Source organism: Eulemur rufifrons, chromosome 2, assembly GCF_041146395.1.
Source record: "Eulemur rufifrons isolate Redbay chromosome 2, OSU_ERuf_1, whole genome shotgun sequence".
Taxonomy (NCBI): domain Eukaryota; kingdom Metazoa; phylum Chordata; class Mammalia; order Primates; family Lemuridae; genus Eulemur; species Eulemur rufifrons.
The window spans coordinates 50,171,080-50,191,595 of record NC_090984.1 but is presented as its reverse complement, the minus strand read 5'-3'; the positions used below and the strand labels follow the sequence as shown (position 1 = coordinate 50,191,595).

Sequence of the window (20,516 nt, the reverse complement as noted above, 5' to 3'; positions counted from 1 at the left end):
AGTTTTTTAAGAAACAGTGTCTTGGCCAGGTGCGGTGGCTCGCACCTGTAATCTCAGGACTTTGGGAGGCCCAGGTGGAAGGATCAGTTGAGCCCAGGAATTTGAGACCAGCCTGGGCAACAAAGTAAGATCCTGTTCTCTACAAAAAGTTAAAAATTAGCCATGTGTGGTGGCATGTGCCCCTGGTCCTAGCTAATCAGACGCTGACGCAGGAGGATCGCTTGAGCCCAGGCATTAGAGGCTGCAGTGAGGTATGATCGTGCCACCTGGGCCACAGAGCAAGACCCCGTCTCAAGAAAAAAAAGAGAGAGAGAGAGAGAGAAAGAGAGAGGGAGAGAGGGATAGGGTTAGTTTTTGAAACATACAAATAGTTGCAACATTTTCTGGCTTCAGCATTTAGATGCATGTTATACATATGGCTAAGGAATGTCAGCAGTTGTGAAATTCAGGCTTTGAATTTGCTTTTCCCTAATTTGGAGTCCCCATAGGGAGATGCATCTAAATTTACAGAGGTTTTCAAGCTGCCTTATTTATAAAACCTACCTACCAGGTCCATGCCCCCAAAATAATTGCTGGATTACAGATAGCTAGGAAATGATCCTGATAGGGTTTACAGAACTCACCCTAAACAAAACTCATTATCATACTTTGAATTACTTATTTTAGTAATGTTTTATGAGAACCTAGAAGTGCGCAACATACAGAAGGAAGGACTAAAATGTAAGGCTGTATCAAACTTAATCCACCTACACTTACCTTCACCTACCAGAGTTAGCTTATTTTTTGATTGCTCACCCACAATCTCTAAGAATTTCCCTTTAGTATGAATCAACTTTTAGGACTCTATATAATATACTGTTATAACCTTGGAAAAAGAAGGATCATTACCTCCCTTACTAAATCTTTAGCATACTGCTTTTTCTATAATTCTTAGCAGCTAAAGATCACTACTTCATCTATTACTTTCCCTGACTCCTCAGGACAACTCAAGTGCACTTTACCTAAAAAAGGGAGTTACTCAGATTGGTTTGACTTTTGACATCACTTGGTTTGAACAGAACATTAGAGATGCAGGCAGTCCTTTTATTTTGGATTACTGCTGTTAGGATCTTCCCTATTACTACCCTTCATTCCTTCTGTACTGATATGGTCCCTATGCTTTTATTCCTAGACAGGGACGATTATGGCCAATTTACACTTACTTATCACTATTCCTTAAAGTAGCAAGGCTAGAATATTAAGACTTATATATAAAAAACCAAGAAAAAATCACGAGAATATTTATACACGCCTGATACCCAGGTGCTTTAGCCTCTCAATCTTTCTTATCTAAAGACTTATTTTGTTCTCATTTTCCCTCTCCTGTTTCTAGGTCTATGAACTCTCCTCTCTCAAATAATAAGCCACTACTCAGACAAGAAAGTAAGAGAGAACCTCAACACAGAAGTATTAAATAATTAAAGAAACAAAAGCTGCCTTGCACAGTAAGACACAGCTGTATCTTTCACTATGAACTCAGAAGCTGTCAACCTTGGTTGCATGTTAGAATCGCTGCAGGAGCTTTCAAATATCCTGATGCCCAGGCCTCATTCCAAACTTATTACATAAGTAGCTCTGGGGATGGGACCAAACATCCATATTTTTTTTGAAGCTTCCCAGGCAATTGCAGTATGTAGTGATGCTGAGAATCACTACATTAACTCAGGTTGAATAGCTAGCTACTCTCTAGTTTTTCACATACAGAACTAATCTCAAATCTTGCTTTCCACACAGAATTGCAGAGGACTTTTCAAGATTTCTAGGTTGTGATCTACTTTAAAATTAGGGAATTTCTTCCTTAGTAAAAGAAGGGCATAAGAGGTGTTCTATTTCATTGGTATAGGGAAGGGGGCAGCAGATGTCCTTTGCATACTCTCCATCTGCCACGAGCTGCTTCTGTTCCCTTTATAGACTGTAAAATCAAAGGAGGAGTTTAGGGGTTCCCACTAAGCAGGACTGACATTAGTCATGGCCGTCTGATTTCTACAGGTTAAATGTCAAGGTATCCTAGTTCCCCAAAGTTCCTTCTCCTACCTCCAGCAGGTCTATCATCCTGGTCATCTGGGAGTAGATAAGAACCCTATGCCCTTGAGACTTGAGCCGAGTCAGCAGAACATCAAGGGCATACAGCTTTCCACTGTCAGTGATGAGGCTCTCCTTGCCTGGGGAGAAGAAAAGGGGAAGGGGGGAACGGATTTAATTGAAGCAACAAAATCACTCACTGCAAAGCTGTATGCAACCAAAATTACTACAACCAAAATGCTTGTCATCACGAGAGCAGGAAAGTGCTCTAGAAGAAGAATGCAAAACCCTGAAAAAATCATCACTCCAGAGGCAATCTAGGAAGAAATATCACAAAAAGAGGGAGGTGTAGATTCCCTCCCAACTGACAGCACCCAATCAGACATCTGCTGCTAAGGCATTTTAAAACTCCCCTGCTCCATATCCTTACTCAAGGGACACCAGGTATACATGGACATCTATGGGTCATGTCTATGTCCTAGCTGCTGTGACTTGAAAAATCTGTTTTTACTTTGTTCATCCTATCTCTAGATATCTATTTGTATTTATTCTTTTTTCTTTTTTTCATTGCATATTTCACTGCAAAATGTGCTAGATCTGTGATTAAGTGTTTATATCCTGAAAGCATGAGAATTTATAGAAACAAGAATTGCTCCTGGCCAGGCGTGGTGGCTCACACCTGTAATCCTAGCACTCTGGGAGGCCCAGGCAGGAGGATCGCTCAAGGTCAGGAGTTTGAGACCAACCTGAGCAAGAGTGAGACCCCATCTCTACTAAAAATAGAAAGCAATTATTAAAAAAAAAAGAATTGTTCCTGCCTGCCCTTAGAGACATTTAAACATCAAGAAATGGAACTAAATATACCCACCCTTGACTCCCCCTCCCCCTATACTTTTTTCAAAACCAAAACTACTACTCTTGGAGAACTGCAAATAGATTGGCTGGTAAATGTCATTTACCCAAATTGTAATTCAATGAAGACACCAGGGCTTGTTCTGCTTTTCAGAAAGACCGACTTTGGGTTTCTCTGCAATGAAGCTGCTTTCACTCACTAACTTGTGCTTTCTACTTCCTCTTCCCATAAGAAAAGCATTTCAGCTACAGATCTTTAAAGAACACTCAACTCACGAATTTTCTTATCCATTCAGTATCATTAAACTCCCATCATATTTCAGGAAGGAGAGTTTCCTGTTTGCACACTGGTCCATAAACATGCCCTGAACAATTGCTGCCATTAAGAGGAGAAGAGATGAGGCACTTAAGGAGTTGGGTAAGAGTATATGTGGAATTGGCCACAGGATACAAAGAGAGAGAGAGAAAGGATAGAGATAGTACACAGACCACTAACAACTAAGAGTAAAAGAGAAAACTGCTAAGAAAAACACTGTCCATCCTTAGTTTCTGGGTTTGAACCCACAGCTTTCCCTCAGAACCACAGAGGCTGACTGTTGAGAGCAATCCAAGAGTTCTTAACAGTCATTTCTCTGTTCTCACCACAATTTGCCAAGTGCACAATTATTGTATAAACTGAACAAGAACGGATGTGCTGACAGTACCATAACAAATCATCAGCCACTTTGTTTTTGCTACAAAGTCACAGGTCCTAGCTGTTTACTCCCGGGCACCGAAGCCTGCTTTCTCCCACCTTCAGAACACAGCTAGGCCATATCTCTCCCTCCACGCACCCCCCTCCCTGACACTGTTGTACACACCTTTGTTCAGTCTCTTTGTTTGGTCCTGTTTAGATTATTGAAATGCTCTTCTTTTTGTTGGTCTCCTTACCAACACAATCAAATCACTACAGCTGGGACAGGACGGACTGCTAAGCTCTCTCCCTGTATAAATTCCAAGTCGTAGCAGGCAGAAAAGCTTTCATAACAACTTTAAAGTTTTCTTCTTATCACAATTACCCTTGTCCATTAATTGGATTTCCTGGGGTCTCTCGATTTTGATAGCTCCTAAACATTCCCCACAGAGCTACTAATCAGCTTTATCCATGTTTCTTTCTGTTTTAATTAAAAGCCCAGGAAAGTTAAAAAAAAAAAAAAAAAAAAAAAGCAGCAGCAGCAGCCTATATGTTTTTTAGCCACTGAGTGAGAGTGCACAAGTTAAATTCATCAGATTTCTGCAGCCTGCTTATTTTCTCTCTCCATTCAGATATACTCTCTCAGCACAAATATTAAAGCGTATCCAAATCTGTCTTGTGTCCAAATTTTGAGAAGCTTCAATTCACTTCAAAGTCATGATTCAATGGTTTTCACACATTCCTGCTTCCCATATCTATTTTACTTTGCTAACCAGAATGAGCTGATGTAAGATTAGAAAAGCTTAGAGATGAAGATGTGCATACAGTTCTAAGGACAGAACTCTGATGCACCTGAAGGAAGCAAGAAGTGGTACCTGCTGTCAACTTGTTATTATGTAGGTGGGACAGGCAGAAGTGGATGGACTGAACCTCTTTGGACTTCCCTGAAGAAACAGGCTTCAGAGGTAGCCTTAAAACAGACAACGAACAATACTTCTGATTCTCTGGTGAGCATGTTAGACAGAGGAAATCAGCCTCTAGTATTTGACCCTAATAAGATATATAGAAAAAACATGTTTCCTTCTCTACACACAATGGCATTTTTTGGGCCTGGCATACATTACCCAATTTTTTGGAGTACAACTTTTGGAGCTACCTAAGTTGTACTGGACAAGAGCACCATCTATTGCTAAGCTGGGCACGGAGCCATGAGGAGCACAATTCCCTAGGAATCGGGCTGATTTTGCCAAGTCAAATCCAAGTCCAGCCCTTTCTTCACAATAGGAGCTCAAAAAATATTGAAATGAACAAACCTATCATACTGCCTTACAAACTCTCTTACAAACCTATGGGTACAATCTTACAGTATTTTCATTTAGATACAGGTTCTTCCTGTCCACAGTATAAGATCCTGTTCAGAGACAAAACAAAAAGAATACAGCCCATGACACCAAGGAGACTTCTGAAGGGATTGTACATCTTTCTGGTGAAACCACAGGGAAGGAATCAAGGTGTGAAACCCAGGAGATTTTGGTCAGTCTCTCAATGAATATGGAACCAACCCTTCCCAAGGAAACAGCAAATGTAAAAGTATAGAAGAAAGAGAGATAAAATACAGGTTCCAGTGAGCTCCTCACCGCCCCCCCCTCCCCCCCAGCTAGTCTACAGAGTACAATGGGGTCAGTGAGGAGCTGGTTGGTTCTCACAGTAAACAGCCAGTGAGGCTGGTGCTTTTTATCGATGCAAAAAGAACTCAGACACTTCCTGCTATTTAAACAAGGCCCATTTTTCTTTCAAAGAACAGGAAAAGCCACAAGAGATTCCCACAGCACCAGCAATAAGCCTTCTACTCCTGCACTGGGAACTTAACAGCTAGAATGAAGAAGGGAGAAAGAAGAAGTAAGGTGTTATCTTGCCTCTTTCAATTACGGGTGCTCAGCTCCTGCATGGGATTCTGTGATTTCCCTGCAGGCTTGTTTACACTTAGGTTTCCCCCTGATTTTCAAACAATATACCTCTACCCGCTGCTTTCATGTGTTCTAAGTCAGCTATGAGGCCATATGCAATACTGCTTCTATATACCCAAAAAGGCATCTTTCAGTTCAAAGCACTCCCAAAACTACTGACAGGCTGATGCAAACCCCTTGACGCTTGACAAAGTTAACATTAAATAGAAAAATCAGGCCTTAAAAACTGGAATCCAATTATCTCTTAGAAATAGCAGATGCTCTCTTTTGAATGCTTAGCTCTAGTTTACTTCCATTACAGGCCAATAAGATGAATACAATCAAGATATCAGAGAATTTGGACAATCAAAACTAATACTGTAGCTACCACTCCAGCTTGTGCAGCAGGTATAATCAAAGAACACGAGCCTACGAACCTTCTGTGTTTAGTTTCCTTAAAAGCAGTCTCACTAAAGCAAAGATGAAAACCTAGTTTCCTTTCAACTCTTGACCTTGACCCTTGGGGGTCTGGGAATTCGCTAGCATATTGGCACAAATGCACTATTTTTCCTCTTGTTATCATTTCGATCTCTAGTACTTCATGCAGGATGCTGTTTATGCTACTTAAACTAGACTTTCTGGGAGTGACAACATTCTCATTCACTTCACTGGCAACGGCATAAGACAACGGTACTCATTTGACCTGAAGCCTTTCCTACCAAGGCTCATTTCCACCTTTTTTTTCTTTAAAGCGGCATTTCTTTCAGATGTAAGCACAAATCTAAAAATATTTATCTTTCCACTCAAGTCACAAATTACTAGTATTCTTAGCTATAAATTACTTAGGACAAAAGAGAAAATAAAAACCTCAAGAACACTGAATTTCAAACATCTGAAAGTACCACATGGAGTATCTCTCTGGTTCTCCACTTGCCAAATCTGGGAATATATTCCAAGAGAATGGTGAACTTACCTGGAATCCTGATGAAAGACCAGCCGTTCTGAGGCCTGATGCTCCACAGCCCTCCGACTGGCTCTGGGAAGAACTGGGATCGCCGATTTAGCCAGTCTGCAGCCAGTTCAGGGGCCCCATTCAACAAACACTGCTTGGCTGCCAGACTCCCTCCTTCCTTCAGAATTCGTCGCTCATATTCTGCACTTCGGTCATTGCAGTAAGAGTCCAATGGCACTGCAGTAACCTGCAGTGAAAGATTCACATGAGATGGCTCTTTTATATTGCCTCCATGTACTAAGCCTTTTGGGCATCTTTACTTTGAAATCAGACTAATATGGATAATTCTTAGGCTAATGGCTTTAAATATTCTGTTCTGACAAACTAAGCCATCCCCAGTGGCTGACATAGTGAGCTTCTCCACATGAAAGGCCAACCTCTTATAAAATGAACCTGCAAACAAACTAAAGATCCAAAGGGAGCTGGAGTTTGCAGATAAACCAAGATACCAGGTCAGCAATAATTCTATTACATACATACATATCTGATCACTTTGGCATCTCCTTTCATTGTAGATATTGTTCTCGGCAAAGTTCTATAGCCATACACGTGATAGTAATGCCAGAAAGGGAGCTGGAGCTAGTTAGGTATCATCAAGGAACTAAAGAGTATTGACCTAGTGTATTTGAAGCTATCTTTAAAAGATGGTTTTGAGGCAAAGCTCTCAAGTTTATCAAGACTTCTTTCTCCTCTTCCCTGACCAAGGTGCTGACTGACAAATCTAAGATAAGATAAAGACAACTTTCTTTCAGTCTGTAAGCTGGGAAAGGGAGAGTCAGGAGGGTAGGGGATGGGAGGGAAGCAATTGCCAGAGAATAGCATATTCACTTCCTGGCTAGGGCAGAGGCTATGCACAGATTCTTATCTTGCCACAGGTGCAACCCAACAACACTTAAATGCTGCCCTCCCTATGGAGTAGGGGGCTCCTGCAAATTTAGAAACATAGGTTTTATCCTTCTTTACTATCTGGGTCTATTCCCACTTTAAGAAGCAGCTGTGCCAGGAGTTTGAGGTTGCTGTGAGCTAGGCTGACGCCATGGCACTCACTCTTGCCCGGGCAACAAAGCGAGACTCTGTCTCAAAAAAAAAACAAAACAAAAAACAGCAACAACAAAAAAAGCAGCAGCTGTGTATTCAGATAGCTATGAAATCAACTGATAAGGAGTCCGCTGAAGATGACAGGGCTACCTTTTGTTAAAATGTGGAGGCTGTGATTATCTGCCAAGCCTAGGTTGGTAAAATGCTAAAAGCCCATTACAAATTGAGTGTTCCTAATACAAAAATCCAAAATCCTAAATGTTACATAAATTGGGGGGCTTACATGACACTCAAAGGAAATGCTCATTGGAGCACTCTGAATTTTGGATTTTTGGATAAGGGATACTCAGCATGTATTAGCAGTAAATTGCTCAGAAGAACTCTGGAGCTAGACTAAGAACTGGAGAGAAACTGAGTATAAGAAGCAAGGGCCAAGGTATAGGAGAGATTAGAACATAAAACATTGGTTGGACTTAGCAAGGAAGTTCAATTATTTCTTGGAAGTTAGGCACCTAGGAAACCCTATCTTGCTATTTATTAACTTTTCCATTTTCACGTCAATCAATCTTTAGGGCAATGGTTGTCAAGTTTTGGTGTGTATAAGGGCCTCCAAGCCCTGAGAATACTGCCGTGGGGCATATGAAGAGTCAGCTAGCTGGCCATGGGGCTGCAGGTGCCTCTGCTGGGAACAAGAGGGTACCAAGGTTACAAAAAGAGCATCGTTTACCAATAACCAGGGAATAAACTACTCTGGCTTGCAGATGAAGCTCAAGTGAGTTTGCTAGGGAGCAGTGCCATCTACGGTCCAGATGGAAAACTACAGAGGGGCACAGCAAACCGGGCCTGAAGTTCGAAAACCCACAGGGGCTCACCACAGAAATCAGTTTATCCGGACAGTGTAAGGAGCTCACATCACCTTTATACTCTCCAGAAGGAGTTTATTTTCTTGCTTTCTACTTATTTGTTTTTCCCATTCATACGTGAGCACAGGCAAATAAAGACTGAAAGACAATGCAGGTGGATAGAAATTGGTTCTCTCTTGCTATGGCTTGTTCTGGCAGTACCCCTGCAGGTCCTGGGCCAGAGCAGACATTTTGCACACAGGATATGTGTCCCAGACCCTCACAATTAACAGCAGCTGTACTTCTATAAAAATAGTTAAATAAGTAGTGGGATGGATTATAGAAGTATGACCAAGTCTCTGTATCTCAAACAGCATGTATACTTTTGGATGAGTAAAGCACATTAGTCTTTTCTAATGGAGAGACTCATACAGAACAATTTTGGTTTTTTTGGTGGGCGGGGGGAGGGTAGAAGAGATTATTAAGACTTTGGGCCCATATTCTCAAGATGAAAAGTCAAAAGCTAGAAGTTCAACATGAAGGAATAAAGGGAGAACAGTTACACAAAAAGATTGTTTTTTGTTTTTTTGCCTGGGACTCATTTCTAGGCATTCTTATAGTTTGAAAGCAAAATAATTTTTTCCAGTTATAAACGTTCGCCTATTTTCCAATTTTCATTTTGCTGATAACCTTCCAAGTCCAGGGCTGAATATTGGGAGGTTTGCAAGACATGGTTCTTAGTGAAGTATTTTTTAATGTTTTGATAAGCTTCTTTGGCGAGGAGCCCTGGATCAAGATATATGCAGAATCACAGAATGCCACGTTGTAAGTGCGTAAGCAGTGTACTTATGAGGTCCAAAAGAGGACAAAAAAGTCCATTTCTACTTAGAATAAATCCTGCTTTCTAAGTCAGCTTTATCCTACACAGCCTCCACCCGTTCTGCTAACCCCACGTGGCTTTCCTGATTGCTTAGAAGCAGGGGGAGATGAAGCATGACATATCATTCTTCCCTCCCCACAAATGGAAATGCATACTCCCTCTAGTCCCACATGAGCTGGCCTGCTTCTTGCTTCATTAACCTCTGAAACTATCATACCTTCAGGGGTTGTCTCCTCAAGTATTCAGTGCGTTCTTCCCAAGGACACGTATGTTCCTGCTCTAGCTCTAAGAAGCGTAACCGCTCCAAGCGTTGCAGTATGTTGGTAAGATGAATTCCCAGGGTCATAGTTTATTAACTCTGTGGAATTATTTCCTCAGCCAATGATAAAACAACTCCTATAATTCCTTCCTGTCACTAAGAAAGTTCTTCCTAAACTGACCCTGAGGTTTTCATAGCATGTGCCAGGGAAATTAATTTGTATTAACTTAAGGCCATGATTTAGGCTTCAAAGGAAGTCAGTTTTTTCTCTTTCCCCACCACAGATGGGTTACAAATCCATATAAGATAATTAAGGGGCCGGTGCGGTGGCTCACGCCTGAAATCCTAGCACTCTGGGAGGCCTAGGCGGGCAGATCGTTTGAGCTCAGGAGTTTAAAACCAGCCTGAGCAAGAGCGAGACTCCGTCTCCACTAAAAAATAGAAAGAAATTAGCTGGACAACTAAAAATATATAGAAAAAATTAGCTGGGCATGGTGGTGCATGCCTGTAGCCCCAGCTACATGGGAGGCTGAGGCAGAAGGATTGCTTGAGCCCAGGAGTTTGAGGTTGCTGTGAGCTAGGCTGACGCTACGGCACTCCAGCCAGGGTGACAGAGCGGGAACCTGTCTCAAAAAAATAAAAAAATAATAAAAATAAAAAAAAAAGATAATTAAGGTATCTCATGAAACGTTGCCTTATTTACTGATCTGAATCCCCAGGACTCTGAATGGTGAAAACTGTGTATGTGTGTATGAAATACTGAGATATATTTAAAACTCTTCTCCCAGCCCTCATAATCATGGTGCAATTACTCCCATTTTCAGGTTTAGCACATGCTATTGAGAAGAAACTCCACAAATATGAGAGGGGTTGAGTTGGAAAGGCGGGTGCTGGGGAGCAGCCTTTCAGGCAAACAATAAAAACTTTCTCCTGCTCCCTCCTTGCCACCACACGTTTACAGCTATTACAGTTTTCCTTAGCTACATTTATTATTCTTTAGGAAAACAGCAGCACCAAGGATGGTAGTTTAGATTTCTGGCTCCTATGAAAACAATACTGAAGAAGTATAGCTGGGGCATGCACATGTGACAGAGTGAGGCTGTTCTAGAAAGAAGATGGCATTAGAGATTTTGGGAGCTCTGAGTGATAACAAATGAAGAATTTTTATGTCAATAAATGCAATTATACGCCAAGACAGCTCACTTTTATTAGTTCTACATAACATTGGGAATAAGAGAAGTAAAAAAGACTTGACATATCTCTCTCAGAAATCTAACTTCTTTCTATTAGGCCCCTTGGTATACACCAATCAGACTAAGAGAACAAAACCAACCGTGCAACCATGAAGACTGAAGGCTACCTTTTATGGAAGCACTTGGCTTTAGATACTTCCTGGAAAAAGCGCATTTCCCTGCATCAACTTGAGCTTCCAAGACCAAGAATATTTTGGAATAACAGGATACATACAAAATCCAAATACTTTCTGGATAGTCGATATAAACTAAGTCGATGGTGGTAAGAGAATTAAATTCAGGGAGCACAGGACCAGCAGAAAGAAACCCTGGCATGCAAGATTCAATAGTTCATTTCTATTCATCTTTCTTTGTATCCCCTGTCGGATTCTGTCTTTGATAAACTTAATAAAGGATGCAAAGTGATAATAATAAAAGGTAGAAAAATATTTTCCAAGAAAGACTGAAAACGCTACTTCTTCTTTAGAACTGTGAACCAGTAGACTTGCTACAAACAGGACACAAACAGAGAAGGGTAAGAAATGTCAACCTCTTAGAGCTCCCTGGCTAAGTGAAAACTGTCCCTTGGAGTAAAAGGAAACAACAAGCTGGGAAGACAGAAATTCATTCTTTGCTCTGATCACGGAATCTGGCTACATCTCTTTCTGCCTCTCTCCCTTCACATACTTCTTCATGGATGTGAGAAAAGATCTTTTGTCTGGCTCTGATCAACAAGGACAGAAAAGAATTGGAAGATGTAAGCAAAGTAAACAGCCCCACTGTGCCAATGGGAGCCTTTGCAGTGATGCTTGTCAGCAATTGCAGGAGTACTCTGTTTTGATAAACAGGGTATTAGGAAAGATTCAGACAGCTGCTCAAAATTGAAACTGCAAGAGAAACTACCCCTACTCTGCAAATAAGAGTACAAGTGCTGAATGGTGAATAAGAACCAACAGTTCCTTTTCAGACAGAACAGCATTATGAACTATATAGTCCAGGCAAGGCTGCTTAGGAAAACAAGAAAACACCAGACTGAGAAGTTTCCTGATGCTGGAGTGTTATATTTCCTTTTGTCATTTAGAGACTGTACTGAGGTGATAAGGCCAGATCAAATCTACCCCCTTAATATGGCCTCCTCCTATGAAAACCCTCAAAAACTTTAATGCTGGTGACAAATGGCATCCTCTCCTCTGACCCTGCTGCTGGGTGATAATCTACCTGACAGATGGCTTATTCTCATCATAGTTTAGAGCCCCTGACTAAATGAGAGGAAGAAGCTATCCAACATACAACTATTCTCAAGTCAACAATTCGAGGTAAGAAAGTGCTGTCTTGGGAAGGAGAGAACTATGGATGACCTTTGTTTTGAATAGGAAAGTTTATGTTTCTTAAAGTCGAAATAGCTTAAAACAGTTCTGTTTAAGAAATGAATCCCTTGAAAATTGGTTTATTCTTCTAGTACCATCCATTTTGTCTCTTTCCTCCGGTGTCACTTACTCGTGGACTGGCCACACACAAAAAAGATGGCAGCTCAGTGAGCAGACAGCAACGAAGCGAGGAGGTAGCTGATCTGCGTTGATGGACGACCTGGTCTGAGTAGCCACTCACTGCTTTACAGTGGCTGCTAAAAACAAGAGACTACAAAATAAAAATGCAAATTAGTGTCAATGACAATAATGTTTAATGTTATCAAAATGGAAAAAATGCCACACATTAAACATCTAACTTAAAGAACTTTCTTCCTAGTGAGTATTACTAATTCCAATATACAATGAACCACTAATCAGAACCAAGCATATAATACAGTCAAAGCACATGTTAATTTCAAATTGTGGTTTCATTAATATACCTTAAGCAACTGTGGTTTCTAATTCTACCTTCTTCTGGAAGAGATAGTGTTAATCATAACTAGGCAGAACAAAACTTCAGTGGACAAAACACTGTGTGAATGTGGGGGGGAGTTTGGTTCATCTGCTATACTGTCAACGAAAACTTATGTCTTGAGTTAAAAACAGTGGTGACTAACACTATTTCCTTCTAAGTCTTTCTTTAAAGCAGTTCAGCATCATGTGTACAAACATGGTGCAATGTGGGTCTCGCAAGGGTAGTTGTCTTATTTAGTTATTTGAGGACATCGATACAAGTAGTCAGAAACAGAAAATAGTTGTCTTTAATTCCTCTGACAACCATTTATAATGGAAATATAAATTATTTATATTACTGTATCAAAAAATATTTTAATAGATTTCACAGCTCATGTTAAAGCTTCAGTTTACAGTCATTCAGATGAGATTTTAAGTAAGAAATGTTCACATACAAAGAATTACTCAGTGGGACACAGTATTCCATAATGGAGATGCAGAAGTTCTTTCTTCAGTATGTTATACATTTTATCTTTGGATGTGCATTCTTGATTACTTCATCTATTTGTTTTACTGGTTTCTCAATAAGGCAGGTTGATAACGTAAATAACCATCTGGCTGAAGATAGTAACACAAGACAGTCTAATTTACACATTGTTGTAGGGTCAAGAATACAAACAGCAAGGTCAGAACAGCAACCTGGACCCTCTACAGGAAAATAGCTATAATTTCAGTACCAAACCTCTTCGAAGCTTCTTTGTTTAGTATAATACATATCTTGCTCTTCTACTCATGTAAGTCTATTTTACACAGTGCTTAAATCCCCTGAAGTAAATGGGTTCTTTAGGATCATAGTTTGAGAGGAGTCATCTCAAGTTGTCTAGCAAGACACATGCATCATTATCTGCTTCCACGAACCAATCAGCATCTTCTATAATAAATAACCATTATGAACAAACTGAAAAGACTTTAACTATTTTCCAGCGTAGCTAAGCTGTCTTTGGAGGTTTCTAATCACAGAGAATGGAGTCTTTACACTTGATCAGCGGTACCCAACCTTTTTGGCGTCAGGAACCAGTTTCATAGAAGACAATTTTTCTGCAGACCAAGGGAGGTGGGGTGGGGGTAAATGGTTTTGGGGTGACTCAAGCACATTACATTTATTGTGTAGTCAAACCTCTCTGCTAGTCATAATCGGTATTTGCAGCTGCTCCCCAGTGTTAGCATCACCACCTCAGCTCCACTTCAGATCATCAGGCATTAGATTCTCATAAGGAGTGTGCAACCTAGATCCCTCACATGCGTAGTTTACAGTAGGGTTGGAGCTCCTATAAGAATCTAATGCTGTAGCTGATCTAACAGGAGGCAGGGCTCACGTGGTGATGCGAGTGATGGGGAGTGATATAAATACAGATGGAGCTTTGCTCACTCTCCCTATGCTCAGTTCCTGCTGTGCAGCCTAGTTCCTAATAGGCCAGGGACCAGTACCGGTCCAAGGCTCAGGGGCTGGGGACCACAGCACTTGATGAAAAGCTGGGCCCATGTAGCTATGACATGTTTGGCCTATTTTCTAGATGTTGAGGTCCCTGTCATTACCCAGAAAAAAAATTTTAACCTTCTGATAGAGTTTTTCAACGGCACCTTTGTTCTCATCTTTATTTTGGCTAGCATCTGCAGTGAAGTTCATCCATCTCTCTACATGTTTATGTCCATTATCATCTGAATGCCTTGTTTGAGGATCATTACAAAGAATGTTTGGCTGGGTACCACCCTGTTATTCTAAGACTGGATACTGAATAGCTAGCAATATTACCCCCAAAAATCCTATTGCTAATATACAGATGGAGGTAAAAAGATGTCGCCATTTTTTTTTTTTTATTTCCTAAAAGTCCATTTCTGACATTAGCAGTAGCCCCTCTTGCCCATTATAGGTGACAGAAGAGGTGACCTCAAGTCTAACTTTTGCTCATCTCAGCCAACTACGTAGTAGTTCAGGGCTGGTAGCCAGGATATCCACTGCCACTCGGACCAGTCCTGGATAGGCAGCTGAGGCAGCAGCAGTAGCTGATCTACAGACATTTGAATTCTTGGCCGGGTGCCGTGGCTTACACTGGTAATCCCAGCACTTTTAGAGGCTGAGGTGGGAGGACCACTTGAGGCCAGGAATTCAAGATCAGCCTGGCCAACATAGCCAGACCATGTCTCTACAAACACATAAAGTAAATAATAATGATAAAAACTTTCTGAATTCTTACTAACTTCTAAAGAACAATAACTATACAATGTCTCTGTAAGAAAGCTCTTTAAATCACCCTCATTTTAGGAACCTGATTCAGATTAGATTTTGTTGTCTCTCTTTTTTTTGCAAATAAAAATCTATCAAAAAAATCACCCTCATTTTGAATATTCTCAAATGGCAAAATTCAGCAGAAACCTGTTTATTTAGTCCAAAAATATAAAGGTAGAAAATAAGAGAATGAACATTTCCTCCAATTATCTTCTCTTCAACATTGTAGTTATAACTAACAAAGGGATACAACTCACCATAGAAAGTCCCTTTAATAAAATATATTATTTGTAATATCTTTCCGGAAAAATGTCTTTCTAGCAATATTTCCATTCCCAGGGGTGGTCATTCCCAAATTAGAACACATTCACTTGTCTTTTATGAGCTGGGTTAAGATAGTATTCTCACTGGAAGTCACTAAGTCAAGGAGATTTATAGTTTTCTTATTCCATGTTAAAAAACAAAAACAAAAACCTAACTTACTCATTCAAAATCCTTAACATACAGCCTTAGCTTTAGAGAAACCCTGACTACCCCTGGAATATTATGTAATTTATACTTTTCTAGATTATCTTCTCTTAACATTAGTTCCATCTCTCGTCCTTGGTACCATGCTATCCAATTCCCCTTCACACACTGACATGAACTGCTATGCATTGCCAGACATACAAATATTTAATGGTTGACATAGAAGACAACACCTTAAACACCATCGTGTAGAAATGACTACAGAAAAGGAGGTTCATTCATTACTTCCTCAGCCTATTTTGGCCACATAAAATTTAGAAAAAAAGGAAACAGAATGCCACACTATGGGGAATGTTACTTGGTTTTAATGCAGTCACAGCTTTTGCTATTCTGTTGTGCCTTTCTCATGCTCTTGAATGTCTCATTAACCTGTAAGCACTGGCAGCTGTGTGCGTCTTGCTGCCAGAACTACAATATGCACATAGTAGTGAAGAGAGTTTTCTAAAGAGTCTTTTGGCACCATGCAAAAGTCTCAAGTGAAAATAAGTAGGCCAGGATGACAGGCCCCACAGCTGCACGCTTCTTGCCAAAGCATAGCATAGAAAACACACAGATGTTTTTCCCTCAGATATAGACTTACTCCTTTAACAAGAGGCAATGCTTCACTCTCCATGTTTTGTTTAAAATTAAAAAGAATACTGATGTTAAAATTTAGGTTTCCATTATTTCAAAACTAGTTTTCTGCTTCTCTTCTTAACATATCAAACTTAGATATAGAGGAAAAGTTCTCACTTTAAATGAAAGAGTATAGTGTTTACAAATCAGCTGCTAGACTACACGGATTCTGTTTTCACAGATACTTTAAGTGTCCAAACAAAATGGGAGAAAATAAAATGCAGAAAAACACAATGGTTTCCCAGAGCTTTCCACAAGGGGCACAGGCTCACAATCTTAGGAAATGATGATAGATTTAGATTCTGTAGCTGAAAATTAACATTTAGTAGAGGAGTTTTGAAAAACTTCCTGTTTGGGGATTCTTCATGAATAGTTAGCCAGTCAGTGCTCTCTAAGCATTGAATAGAGTACAGTGTTTAAAACTTAAACACATGCCACACTTTTCAAAGCCATTCTTTATGTTTACAACCTTTTGTATACATTAAATTGCAAAATCTGAAATGTCCCCAATTTCTATGAACTACCTGACTCATGAGAGTTGTAGATTATAGAAAGATTTTAATACATACTATGCCTAAGTAGACCATTACTATGACAACACTCTCACCGAGACTGAGATAGGAGATGAAATCAATTTTGGTACTACACTTGCATTCTGACACCATCATATCTATCTATTTATCTATATATATTTTTTCTTTTCCTGGAGATAGAGTCTTGCTCTGTCACTCTGGCTAGAGTGCAGTGGCATCATCACAGCTTGCTGCAACCTCAAACTCCTGGGCTCAAGCGATCCTCCTGCTTCAGCCTCCCAAATAGCTGGAACTACAGGTACGCACTACCACGCATAGCTAATTTTTGTATTTTTTGTAGAGACAGGGTCTTGCTCTTGCTCAGGCTGGTCTCTAACTCCTGGCCTCAAGGGATCCTCCTGCCTCATCCTCCCAAAGTGCTAGAATTATATAAAGGTGGGAGTTACCACACTTGGCCTAACCATCATTTTTAACATGACATTTAATTGGGTATAGACTAAAATCTGTTCTGCCCCAAGAAATATGACCAAACGGTATATTTCCTACAGGTTCTGCTTTTGTCTTTATTCTAAGCAAAACAAGATTTAAAAAAATTCGTATACATGAGATTCATACTCTTTATCCCCTGCAAAACAGTATGAGAAAAGAGCTCTGGGCAGAGTACCATAGTAGGCAAGGAAGTACGTGAGACTGAATTGATGAAAATTTTGAGCTAAATACTATTCCTGAAATTCTTAGCAGTAAAGCAGAGAGGAATACAATACAAATTAAACAGAATACAGGAAAGCATACTGGCTTTTGCTCCATAAACATAAAAGAAGGAAATATCAAAAAAGCACTCACATCAAATAAGATTTTAAAGGACCCTAAACGTTGTCCAAAACACCCCTAAGAGTCAACTGTCAGTGTCCTTAGCCTAATTCTTAGTTCCCTGATGTTTACATATCATCCTGAAGCCAATAATATAAAAATGGTACTTCCTTGAATTCTGTAAGACAGAATTTAAATTTAATATTCACTGCAGGGTGAATACAGGCATTTTATAAGCACACTGTGGGGGTTCGGGGTAGAGCTTCTCACTGTCTAGCTTCATTCATATCCATGAGGAGAAAGGGAAGAAGGGAAGGATTTGGTTAGGCTGCTCAGTGTGGCTAAGACAGTAGGGGACCTGAGATAACTTACCAAGAACAAGATGACAACATGTAGCTAAGTCTTTTTTTTTTTTTTTTTTTACAACTCTACCTCCACCCTCCCATGTAGCTAAAGTCAACACTCATTATCTGTCTTCCCAGAAGAATAAGAACAAAACCATCACCTTGATCTGGTGATAGGATGCTGTATTTAGGAGATAGGCTGCTGGAACAATATCTACTACTCTTTATAAAACAAAGGAAGGCACAGAAGGGAACAGAATGAAGGATTTTCTGCCTTAACAGGACAAAGCTGAATTTGAGAAAATTAATTCAAAGCTAATTTGGTGGCTCCAAAGGAGTTTTATTCTGAAATATTATTTGAATTTTACAAGAAAAAGAATGGTGACATTCCTTCTAATTTCTGCATTTCCCCTTGTCTCTTCTCTCAGGTCTGTTTGCCTGAGAATAATCTCAAACCTCACCTTAAGACTGATCTGTAACATGGAATCTTGGTTCAACTCACATGTTCTTCTGTTAAATCCCTGAAACATAATTCGTGTTCACTTTGCATATTAAAACATGGCTACTCCACTTCCTAGTCACAAAAGAAAACAAAACAAATAGCTTAAGAAACTGCATCTCTTGTGAATTATGTTTTCAAATAATTAAAGTTACATAATCAGATCTGACATGGCAAATTAAAAGAAAATGCAAAATATAGAACAGACCTTGCAACCAAAAAAACGCACACAAGGAGTTAGAGCTTGTAATAAATCCCTGTTGAAGATGAAAACCAGATATTATACTGTACTTAGTATCTTTCCCAGCTGATATTTGCTGTAGCTAATAAAACTGTGAAGAGACACTGGTGACAGAGAACAGAGAACAGAGAACAAGGAGAAATTCCAAAATCCTTTCCAGTTTAAGAAGTTACATGGTGCCACAGACAGAAACCATCTATAGCCTAAGCCAACATCTCACAACAGGGAATCCAAAACAAACTTCATAATAAGGTACCTAATATAATGGCATCAGCCTGCCCACAAGGGGCTCTGATAGTTTTAAGAATTGGCTACAAATTCTTTCATACCCTTCTCTTCAAAATTTGGGGCCCAATTCCTCTCCTCGAGTGTGGGCTAGACATAGTGACTTCTAAAACTAGGTCACAAAAGGCATGGCACTGTGGCTCCTCCTTGTTTTCTCTCAAATCATTCACTCTAGGGAAAGCCAGCTGCCATGCTATAAGGACATTCAAGCGGCACTGTGGAGAGGTCCACATAGCAAGTAACCGAAGCCTCTGGCCAAAAGTTAGCACAAACTTGTCCGGCATGTAAGCAAGATACACTGGAAGCATATCCTATGGCTCCAGTTGATCTTTAAGATAACTGCTTGGCTATTATCTTCACTGCAACTTCATGAGATACTTTGAGCCAGAACCACCTAGCTAAGCTGCTCCTAAGTTCCTGACCAATAGAAACACTATGAAATATCACGTGTTTGTTTTAATTTCTATGTTTTGCGTTATTATGTTATGCAGGTATAAATAACTATTACAGGGGTGATAACACAGTTGAGCCATTTTGGAATTTCTCTTGCCGTTTCTATACATTAGCTTTTTTCTAGTGTTCCTCACTCCCTGAGGAATGTTGCCTCTAGTTCTCAGGTCAAATGCAGGGCAAAAATAACACATGTACAATAAAATCAATGAATTATCAAACAAGTTACTTATCCCACCCACTTTTCCCAACCCCCTAGGAAAAGTTAAAGCTCTTCACAAAATTCTATTTTAATACTGAGTAAGACTATACATGTAATTTTAGGCTGGAGGACATTCCCTCAGATAAAAATACATACCATGTTCCAAGGAGTAATACAATACGACCGATATTCACTAAGTCATTCAACAAACATTTATTTAACCTTATAAGTGCCTAAAATAACCAGACCAAAAAGACAAGATGAACTACATAAAATGCCCAAACATCTAAACTGTTTCTCACTTGGAGGAGAAAAAGGAACAAAGAAATAGAGAGAGAATGGCTTAACAGGTCTTTTTTTCTAATGTTAAGTTTTGTTTTAATAGTTTTAGATATTGTAAAATATTCTTTGTGGTAGAAAAGTATCTTTCTGTTCATTTTTGAGCTCCTACCAGTATTCACTAGAGTTTTCCACCATATAAGAAGTGTAGTTAAGGCCGGGCGCGGTGGCTCACGCCTGTAATCCTAGCACTCTGGGAGGCCGAGGCGGGTGGATTGCTCAAGGTCAGGAGTTCGAGACCAGCCTGAGCGAGACCCCGTCTCTACTAAAAATAGAAAGACATTATATGGACACCTAAAAATCTATATAGAAAAAATTAGCCGGGCATAGTGGCGCATGCCTGTAGTCCCAGCTACTCGGGAGGCTGAGGCAGTAGGATCGCTTAAGCCCAGGAGTTTGAGGTTGCTGTGAGCTAAGCTGACGCCACGGCACTCACTCTAGCCTGGGCAACAAAGTGAGACTCTGTCTCAACAAAAAAAAAAAAAAAAAAAAAAAAAAAAAAGAAGTGTAGTTAAATACATCTGTACTCCTATCCTTTGCTTCTCTTGCACGTTCGAATTCCCTCTTTAAGGTCATCTTCTCCTTAGTCTTCAAATCTGAAAGTCTTTTTTCTTTTATAAATTCAACTTTTACTTAAACCCAGCTCCCCTCCTGAAATACTTATCTGTTCTTTTTAACTGTTACACTTCACTGCTCATTCTCTACATCTCCTAACCAGAATCTTTC

General features: G+C 39.9%; 1 protein-coding gene across 1 annotated transcript in view; it reads right to left on the bottom strand.

Annotated features, from left to right (window-relative positions):
* INO80 (INO80 complex ATPase subunit) overlaps positions 1-20,516 on the bottom strand; it is a 120,666-nt gene that overhangs the window by 33,743 nt on the left and 66,407 nt on the right. Inside the window, exons 25-27 of the mRNA XM_069484573.1 lie at positions 12,293-12,433; positions 6,506-6,731; positions 2,074-2,201 (exon numbers count right to left, since the gene is read on the bottom strand). Coding sequence (XP_069340674.1) covers positions 2,074-2,201; positions 6,506-6,731; positions 12,293-12,433 — 495 coding nt within the window. The remainder of the gene's footprint in view (positions 1-2,073; positions 2,202-6,505; positions 6,732-12,292; positions 12,434-20,516) is intronic.